Below are 10,240 nucleotides of genomic sequence, written 5' to 3' on the forward strand. Positions count from 1 at the left end.
TGGATTGGATTAAAGCATGGCCTGAACTCTTCAGCGAGAGATCCAACTAAACTGCGATCTTCAAGTCATCAGACATATCTATACTGTGATCAAAGCTCAGACTCCCCTGCTCCAGTTTTATTTCACCTTCATGTTGACATAAAGAGGAGACCTGAGAGGGATGCAGCCGTTAGCAGCCTGGATGGGTGTCAGCTGCTCTTGTGGTGATGGAGGCGCTGTAATGAGAGAGGGGCGGATTGAAATGTTAGGTTTAGCAACCTCCGAATTATTTTTGAAACAAAAAGGGAGAGGAAGCTCACTGTGTGCGTGGGACAAAAGGAACCCCAGAGGTCTTTTAAAAATGTCTCACCCACAAAGAAAACACAGAGTCGACAGAAACAACACAGATCAGTAGATGAGCTTGGAGAGTGGTTCAATAGCAATAAAATATGATTAATTGGGTGAATAAAAATGTTTTAGTGGGTATAAAGAGGATGGATTAAAAAGGAGAGAGCCCTTGCATGGGAGAAGATAGACTCGGGAGGTGCAGGACAGACTGATGCTAGTTTCCTGTCCGAAAACAAAACAGCAGGCTCTGCAGTCGCTCCCCGAAAAAGAAACAACTGATGTCACCGGTGAAGCAGCCAAACGAAACCTGTCGTTAAAGATGGATCCCCTGCGTGTGTCTGTGCTCGCTCTGTCCCAGGCATGCCATCATCTCAGCCCGGAGGAGTACAATGCATAGTAAACAGTCTACAACCAACACATCCTGTGCGGTTCAGTAATGCATAGCTACGCTGCCCTCGAGGCAAAAAGGAGTTCATAATGAAAGACTGCAGCAAGTGCAAATCGCAGGAAGTAGGAGTAAGATTCAGCCTCAGAACTGGATGTCCTGTCAGAAACTCGGGTCCAGCATCCAGTGCTGAATGGTCAGTACTTGTTGGAAGAGTGACCTCTTCCTCCTTGATCTCTTCTGTGAGAATACAGCACTGCTCTAAGGTCACATCCACGCAAACCACACAGTTCAGGTCTTCAGCCAGGCCCAGTTGGACGTTGCCCATAAGCCTCCAGACCCAGTGGGTTTCTGGCTGTTTGGCCCTCTGTAAAACACAAAGGAATACACAGGGAGAGCGTGGGAGAAACAAACTGCTGCCTTAAAGGAAGCGATCGACTGGCCCGTGCAGCGAGACCACACTAAAAAACATCCAGTGAGTTTAAAAATACGCATTGTGCTAGCCCTGTAGTAAAGTTTGAGGGAGAGGACTTGTTTTCCAGGATCTTAGAAGAAGCCTCGAAAAGATCACACCGGGAAAAACAGCTGCAGCTCATTTTTGGATGATTATACACAAAACAGCTCTGAAAATTCCCCCTTTGCAGATCAGCTAAACGGTTGGTTTCTTATCTCAACCTTTGCTGGAAGTGCCAGTGGACGATGGTATCTGCTCTCGTTTTGAGTCCAGCAGCTTTTCATATTCGTCTCACACTTGGATGTGTTTGACAGACGCAGTAGCTGATGAGGCATTTCACTCCAGGATTTATTAGTCTGCAGCGAGGGCGACTGTCATCTCTCAGTGCTGCGGTATGATGGACTGGATGGGACTGCAGGCCAAGGAGAACTAATAAGAAACATGTTGTCTCAGGCTCAGCGGCTGGCTGCCTTTCACCCCGCTGGCTTCCTAAAATGACAACATCAGACTGCAGCGGCTTTCAAGACAGTTACAGGTGATGAAGCTGATGAAGTCAGGACGAGGTTTCCAAATGACAGTGGAGCTTGGCTTTGTTTCAAATAAAAATAAAATTATTTAGGCCTAGTTAGCCTTTTGTGGTTTGATATGTTCTTGAACAGACTCCTAAAAATCCATAACAATTACTAGATGCTTAACTTATAAAATGCTTAAACCTCCACCAAGGAGGCAGAAAAAATTTCTCCTCTGGATCCCAGGAAGCAAACAAAAACACTCACTTTGAGGCTCAATGCAACAGTTGGCCAACAAAAATAAACCCATGACGCCTCGTGCCTCCGATAGAGCTCAGCAGTTCTCCTCCTGAGTTCCCTGCCAGGGAGCGGAGGAAGGATGGAGCCGGAGAACAATCTCATTCTGTAGAACGGGGTGAACTGTGTTTACCTACAGATGGCAAGATGATTGACGATGATCCTCGGGACAGACTGGGCATGCTCTGAATTCATTCATATTTTTCATGCTCCCCGTACGTAGTGATTTATTCGCTAAGTCTGTTTCCACTGCACTTTGTCACACTTTGCTTGTATTGATGTTTTTACTTCGAGATCTTATCCAATATTTGGTGAATCTGCTCTGTTTTTATAATGCACAAACTGAAATACTGCAGAAAAAGTGGTGGGTGGAAATCCACTTAGCTGCATTTAGGGAGAAAAGATTCAATTCTTTGATTCATAGCAGCTGAAAGCTTAATATGACTTGGCCATTTTAGCGTTAACAAAAGTGTGGTCGAATCAAATAATGAAGAACATTACATTTGGAAAGGAAACACAATACTAAGGCAACATGAGCATACAGTACATAAAAATGGCTTCTTATATTACAGTTTACACAAATGTGCTTTTAATTACTGCATGTGTTCACACAGCTAAATTAATTTCATCTGGTGAGTTAGCGGAAGCTCATGAAGACCGATCACTTCATGTCTTATAATCAGGCTCTGAAACAGTCAAAGACATTTCTGTCCGCTGACTGTCACCAGATTAATCCTGACCCAGTCATTACTGTCATCGCATGCGAGCAACTCCCACATGGCCCACCCGCCCAAAAACACTTTCTCAAATGCCGAGTGCAAGTCCATCCTCAGCTTCCCTCAGCGGAACGCGGACAAACATTTACACAAACGAAAGGAGCTCTTTGAACTTCCAGCCCTGAAGCAAAGTCAACACAACGGCCCCGTAGTTAGAGGAAAGGAAAGCCACATCCATCCAGAGCTTGGATAAACACGCCAACGTCTCTGCCCTCGCGGTGCCAGCTTTCCTAAACACGTCCAACCGGCTATCACTCGCCCCACGCTGCTTCACTCTTGTTTTGCATCGGAGGGCCTGAACAATGGTTCATGAGGAAGACGAAACATGCAGGAGCATCCCAGAGAGGAAGGATCACAAAGCCCCTGTGCCTTCACTCAGCTGGTGGTTCATTTCACATTTCTGGTGTGTTTCTTTTAACACTTTAATATCCCATAAAGGTTGACTTAGTGTAAAATGCACAATCTTGTTTTGCAATTCAAGCGGCTCTGTGAACGTGACACTCCGGCTCTCAGCTTTATTCTCCTTTGCAGTTTCTGGTTCTCAAAAACTGTCCAAGCAAAGCATTTTTAAAGGGAAGTGAGAGCATGACACCGGGAGAAAAACTGAGAAGTGTTCAGTGACTTATTTACCATCATGCGTGCCATGTGATCCTTTAGATAAATCTGCTGCGTGTTGCGTTTTATGTCAAAACGCTGATGCTTTGTGTTTCACCAAGTGATGTTTCAAGCATCTGGTTCTGAGTCAGATTTCTATGACTGTATTTTTCTATTTCTTAGATCAAACACGTTTCTCAAGAGAACTCAGAGCTGATGAAAGGCAGTGATAGTATATTTGACCAGAAAAGTAACTTGAACACAAATATGCTGTATGATATTTTGTACAAAGCCATGAGGTTAAATCTGATCAACATCAGCATCTCCAATCTTAAAAATATGCCATATTTAGTCTTTTACCACAGCACCGCTGGATATAAAAACCTCACACATTTCAGGTGTTGACCAAAGCCTTTGGGGACAGTATAATGTATCTGTACAAACTAGCAAAAGCAAGACACTGATATTGTTTGTGTATAAAACCATGGTGGAGACCAGCAGGAGAGCGCTTCAACACTCTGTCAAGAAGCTGTGAAAGAGGACAGGAAGGAAGAAAGGAAATGAGTGAGTGAAACACAGGAAACGGTTGCTGACAAGTTTGTAAATGAAATACAAGGATGATGACGTACATGACACCAGCGGTCTGCCTTTACTTTTATTTCTGTATCTCTTTGATTTACGGTCGCTGTTTCTGTTGCTGTACGTTTGATTGAGTCTGCAAAAGGCTTGTTTGGGATTTTGTCTGTACAGGAAGCCACTGAAACACTAAAATCCCATTAGATCTGATCCTGATCTAAGGAAATGCTATCTATTCAACTGGCGCATCTCCAATAACTCTTGTTCTAATTATGTTGTTTTTACGTTTAAAATGTTTTACAGTGATCATTAATCGTCATGACAGTGTTGAACCCTTACACATTCTACATAAACATTTAGATGGGAAAGATTTCTCATGTGAGACATACCATAATATGAGTTTGCTGCTGTTGGCTGGCCAGACTTGATGGGCCTGTTCCTGCCCTGGTTCTTGATGTTTAGCTGGTTAGCTCCGTTATCTTACCTAGTTTTTGCTGTATAGCCAATTAGCTACATTAGCTAACCCTGTCTAAACCAGATTTTATAGTTTAACTTTCGAGCTACAGCAGCTAACCCAAGCTAACCTAGTTTTGGTTAATTAGTTGCTTAGCTACAGTATCTCACCCTATCTTGAGCTTATGTTCACAGATGCTTTGGGAATTACTATATTGTATTGGGTACCTATGCTGATGGAGAAGGTAAATCATATGCTGCAAGTATAATATTTTAAAGTGATCTTATGAATACCTTTATGTAGATTAAAACAAATTGGTAACATAACTGTATCAACCAAAAATAGCTAAATTACAGATAATTAACCTGCAAAGAAAAGAACATTTCCTAGAAATAACCAAGTTGCACAGAGGTTGTTTCAAACCTGATGCACAGCAGGTGGAACACTTATATTATCATTAGGGACTTGAGTCTTGACTTGGACTACAGTCAAAGACTTGAGACTTGGCTTGGACTGACTGACTAAAATGACTTGTGAAGATCTCTAGGCCCACACACACTAAACAATATTAAAACACAAAGTCACTTGCCTGTGAATATTCTCAAGTCACTTGTACTTTGAGTGGCTTATTGACCGAGTGCGTTTATACTCTAACTTGAGAAGCTTTGTCAGATGATCATTTTTACTTTTACTTGAGCAGCTTTTTCTCTTTGTTTCTTTTCCTCTCTCCCTCTCTCTCTTTATCTTTCTGTCCCTCTCTCGCCCACTCTGTGCCATGCAGAAAAAGGCTTAGACGTGCATGCACACACACACAAACACACAGACATATCTGATCATTAGCTGTAATCTGAACTGCTGTGTGCACACTCAGTTCTCTCAGCACCATTTCCCCCAGTGTGACCTGCATATCTCCTGACCTGTATTTCACACAGCTGAGGGAAATGACTCAGGCTTATAGACCATGTTATACTGTCGCCTGCTGTTTCAGGAGAATAACAAATAATGAATAAAAGAGAAAATCCGACAGCAACAAATGGGCAGGTCTGGGTGGAGGACATAGGCAACAAGAAGGAAGTGAAAAGCGTTTGAGTTTGTCTGTAGCTCAAACATTTTGTGGCTGCTTTTTCCTGCTCTACATGACATACCATGACTACTTTTCCTCTGACAGGCATAGTGGAATCAAAGCCCTAACCCAGACAGATTTTCCACTTTCTGTGGGATTATAATTCACTGCCATGATCCAAGTGCGTGTTTACATGCATATGATATACCCCTCTAACCCTAACCCAAATTCAGGATGGGGGCGCATGCAGACCTCAACATATAACCAGGTTTGAATAATTAGTCAGCCTCAAGCTCAGATTATGACAAACATGTTGAGGTTTCCAATTAATCAGGTACTCTACTTACTGCACTACTGTACTGCTACTAATCTAATGTGTGACAGAGTTTTCTAACATCAGCACTAGTTGTGCTATTCTGTAGCTCAACTACAAAAATAACAAAGCAAGCCGGCCTGGTTTCATGCAGTAGGCTCCATCTGCTGCACAACCTGAGAAAAAAGGCCTGTGACATGTTTTCTTTTCACGTCTGTGAGCAAGAGCACCCAGCTGCTGAAATTATTTTACTATGTTGACCTGTGCTGTTTCTATTCTGTGACATGTCAAAATGCCCTGCATGAAAAAAAGCCCATTTTAGTCCTTTAAACCAAGCTGATGGAGTCATTCTGCATCTCTTTTTCTGTTCTCTGATTGGCCATTAATGGAACTTTGGAAACAAAATAGTTCTTAACTTGGTGGTCACACTGGTCTTATAATTGAAATGGTTATTCCAGTCTTTGTCACCTTTTCTATAGCGGAATAAACTAACCTAGCTGTGCTAGCTGTGCGAGCCTCTTCAAGTTCATCATTAAACTGTCTGTGTCTCTTTATCTCGACATCATGTACCTGATGCCACTTCCTGGTAAAACTGGAAACACTCAGTCAAAAGTGGTGGTGTCAAAGTGCAACCTGAATAGGACCTTGTCAGACTGTGACCAGGTCTCTCATCACAAACAGTAGAATTCATTTGTTTTTTTCGTTACAGTTCACAAAAACAATTTCACACACATTTTTGACCTTAACCCTTAACAACAGTAAGCAATCCAATCACAGAGATCTTTCACCTCGCAGCTGCGACCTCAGCTGTGATTTATACAAAAACAGCACCACCTACTGGCAGGAAGGAGGTACTGTGTGGCTTTCACATCAAGTGAAAGTGCATCATATGAAATGCGCCAGGCTAAATTTACACAGGTCACAGATGAGTAACGTCTGAGGTGTGACCACAGTATGTGATACATCATACTGCTGACAGTGTGTGTGTGTGTGTGTGTGTGTGTGTGTGTGTGTGTGTGTGTGTGTGTGTGTGTTCATGCATGGGTGCGTCTGTGTGAGAGAGAGATCGCTGCAGCAGTGTGATAGCTGTATCACATCACAGCTTGGGAAAAAAAAGGTCTGACTGCAAACTGTTTACAAACAGCAGAGCAACATTCGGGCTGTATGTATAGAACACCTTTATATGTGATTTTTATTTGAAAGAGAACAATCCCAGAAACTGTTTTTGTAATCTTTTAAAACTTCTTCCACTAAAGAGCTAAGTGCCCTGCTGTAGCTGCTCACAGCCATGAAGTCTACTGAGAGCAAACAGCAGTTGCCTGGGAACAAAAGCAAACAAATCCCACGTATGGCCGACTGAGTCCAGGAGCTGCAAACTCTCTGAACGCCACTGTGCAACATGTCCACTCTTTCCTCGCCTAACTACAACACTGTGACTAGTTTTTGTTTATAGCGATCTTTGGTGGCCTCTTGATGTCGAGTGTATTTCTCAGGCTGGAGAAAGAGATACTCAAATGCCACTAAAGCTGCACAGCATGACTGGAGCCTGCTTCCCATCATCTCTCTCCTGGTATTCAGAGTGCTGGATCTGAGGAAGCCAACTAATTTGTGCTGGTGAGACTTTACAGATTCCTGATTATAAAGTTATTAGCATGAAGTGAGTTTAAAACAGCTGATTAACCATTGACTTTAATCTTAAACGTTTCCTCTTCTCTTTTTGTTTTTGTTCTATTATATTTTGCAGTACAGTCACTGTTATTCAGTGCAGGACAGTACAGTCAGTCTTCCTAACAAGCTATTTTAAAGCAGAACACAGTCTGTACTGTACACTGATTACAAACTGTAAATACACTAGAATAAGGCAGCTGCACATTGTCAGTTCATTGGCTTTGTCCTGGAACAATAGGTGTTAATGTTACAGATATTTTATTTAAGGAGGAAGGTAAAACTCAGCTTTGTCTACTCTTTCAGCTGGCTCGACTGTGTTGGGTAACATGATCCTGCAGACCGGTTCCACTGTCAGCTCCTCTGTCACACCACATCACTGAATACTGTTAACCACAGACCCCGTCGCCATCCTGCATGTCCCTGCAGCAGCATGGCCAAGGGAAAGAAAACCAGACAGGCTCAAAGTAAGACAATCACCTTGAAGGTGGCTCTGAACTGCGTGGAGCTGACACCGGACGGTAAACACCGTCTGAACCTCAGCTTCAAGGAGGTCACCACGGTGCCGAAGTGCATCCAGAAGCTGTCCAACATGGATGAACTGGACCTGAGCAGGAACCTGATCAGGAAGGTCCCGGACTTCGTTGACCATTTTATCAGCATCCGTGTTCTGGATCTGCACAGCAACTATGTGAGTGTGACAATAAAGCAAAAAAAAAAGCAAGAGCCACACAGAAAGTCACAGTTTCCAGGAAATCTGAAACTGTATGCTATGTTTACAGACTTTGTTTTTCCTGCAGCTGGAGCAGCTCCCTGTGACCATCGGTCGGCTCCAGAACCTGCTGATTTTGAACCTGTGCAACAACCGCCTGACAAGCCTCCCCAGCGAGCTCGGCCTGCTGAAGAAGCTCCACACTCTCAACCTGGGTCTCAACCAGCTGGAGGCTCTTCCCGCCTCCATCGGCGCATTAAAGGAGCTCCGCCACCTCGGCCTCTCTGACAACCGGTTCACCCGCGTCCCGGGCTGCCTCTCCAGGCTGAACAAGCTGGAGAGGGTCAACCTGGACAGGAACCCCATCCTCGCTGAGCAGGCGCCCAGCCACCAGGCGTTCATGGTAACAGAGAGGCTCTACCTGGTAAAGGGGAGCTTCCTGTGCGAGGAATGCCTGGATAAGTGCCAAACCGAGAGGAGGAAGCTGGTGGACGCGGCAGCAAGGATGGAGCCCAAATGCGAACCCGACTTGGTGACCCAGAGAGGTAGAGAGATGTAGAGATCGGTTCACAGGAAGAAATTTCAAATCCTTATACAACTTTTATTCACTTCGCTGTCGGCTCAGGCATGTGACATGATTTCATACTGTTACAGCTCCATCAGCTCCATCTGCTGTCTTGAAAAGTACAGTAAGGAGCCTAATTTAACATCCACTAGATAATGATGCACACGATGATGATCACGTGATGTATAAAAACAGTGTAAGTGTGACACACAGGCAGATCTTAGCTGCATGGAAATTAACAAATGAATGAACAATAAATACTATGTAACTATGCATGTGTGGCCTAGAGGGCAGCAGAGACTCACTGAGTACCAACACTTCAGTCAAACCTTTCTGTCAAAGCTTCTGACTGTTTCTGACTGCAGTGCTGATCTCTGCACATCATATGCAATCAATTAAAAGCATGAGCATAATGAGAGTGGAGGTCATTATTTTATTGATTTGTTCATTCCAAACACTTCAGTATACACATTAAAATACACGTATACACATCGAGACCTAATGACAGATAAACATCGCTCGTTAAGTTCATATGTCATAACGGATAACTCAACTTAACAACGTCTTTAAACTTTTGGTCTTCAGCACCCAACATACTGTTTTGATTCATTCTTACCACTCTCACCAGTGTCGTAGTATAAGCAGCTACTGTATATTTAGGAAAAAAAAGCTCTAAAACCCCCACTGTACTCTACCTGCCCAGCACCACTACACAGCAGCTAAAGTTAGCAACTAGCTGGTGAACATAGCAGAGCATTTAGCAGCTTTTGCCAGAATGAAGTGGAGTAAAAAGGATCAATCACATTCACACAGAAGTCCTCCACTTTCACCTCATGAGTCACATATCATGGGTGACCTCGACCGACACCCTGCCTGGCTTTCCCAGCCTTCATACATTGAAAATCACCACATACCACGGCTGCAAGAGGCCGGAGGCCAAAGCTTCTGTCCTCTGTTTATTCCTCTTTATCTTATTACTATCAGATTATTATTGTCCTTCACACCTCATTTTCACTGTCCTCACTATGTCCACGCAAACGATCAATACGATCTGAAACCTCAGAGGCCCTCGTCGCCCGGTTTTTACCACATCGCCGGTCTGAAGAGTGCTGAGTAGACTGGATTAAGATCTCAGCAGATAGGCTCATTAAGAAGCAAGCAGCCCAGTATTGACTCATTCATACTGTGAGACTAAGCAACGTTACAAATGAGGGAAATGCAATAGAAGCCTTTTAGCTACAACCCTAGAAACTACCAGAAAACTTAAATGATGAACCTCCGATTCCTGATGATAACTTATAGAATATCTTAATAACTCCACCATTTAAAACAGAGCAGGCTGATTTTAGTGCTGTGCAGTATCATTTTTAGGAATTTCCTGGATCCTCTGTCCTGGTTAAATGATGTTTACACCACATCATTGCAGCTGCATGAATGCGTCTTTGTTCCCGAGCTTGAGGTTAAAAATCTACAAGTTATTCATCTAGTCATGTCTTCCGTTTACCCCTCATCCACTCCTGGACAGCAGAAATAAATCATTCAGTGATGAT

At 43.5% G+C, this 10,240-nt stretch overlaps 1 protein-coding gene across 1 annotated transcript; it reads left to right on the forward strand.

Annotated features, from left to right (window-relative positions):
• Window positions 1-7,846: 7,846 nt before the first annotated feature.
• Window positions 7,847-8,684, forward strand: lrrc18b (leucine rich repeat containing 18b). Its single transcript, XM_041963402.1, has 2 exons — window positions 7,847-8,104; window positions 8,214-8,684. Exons 1-2 carry the CDS (start codon window positions 7,847-7,849, stop codon window positions 8,682-8,684), a joined length of 729 nt encoding a protein of 242 aa, XP_041819336.1.
• Window positions 8,685-10,240: the final 1,556 nt, after the last annotated feature.

The sequence above is a fragment of the Chelmon rostratus genome, chromosome 21 (genome assembly GCF_017976325.1).
Source record: "Chelmon rostratus isolate fCheRos1 chromosome 21, fCheRos1.pri, whole genome shotgun sequence".
Taxonomy (NCBI): Eukaryota; Metazoa; Chordata; class Actinopteri; order Chaetodontiformes; family Chaetodontidae; genus Chelmon; species Chelmon rostratus.

Coding starts and splice junctions, on each gene's coding strand:
- lrrc18b (XM_041963402.1), top strand. CDS start 7,847: ATGGCCAAGGGAAAGAAAACCAGACAGGCTCAAAGTAAGACAATCACC. Junction 8,105..8,213: donor TGGATCTGCACAGCAACTAT/GTGAGTGTGACA, acceptor TTTTTCCTGCAG/CTGGAGCAGCTCCCTGTGAC.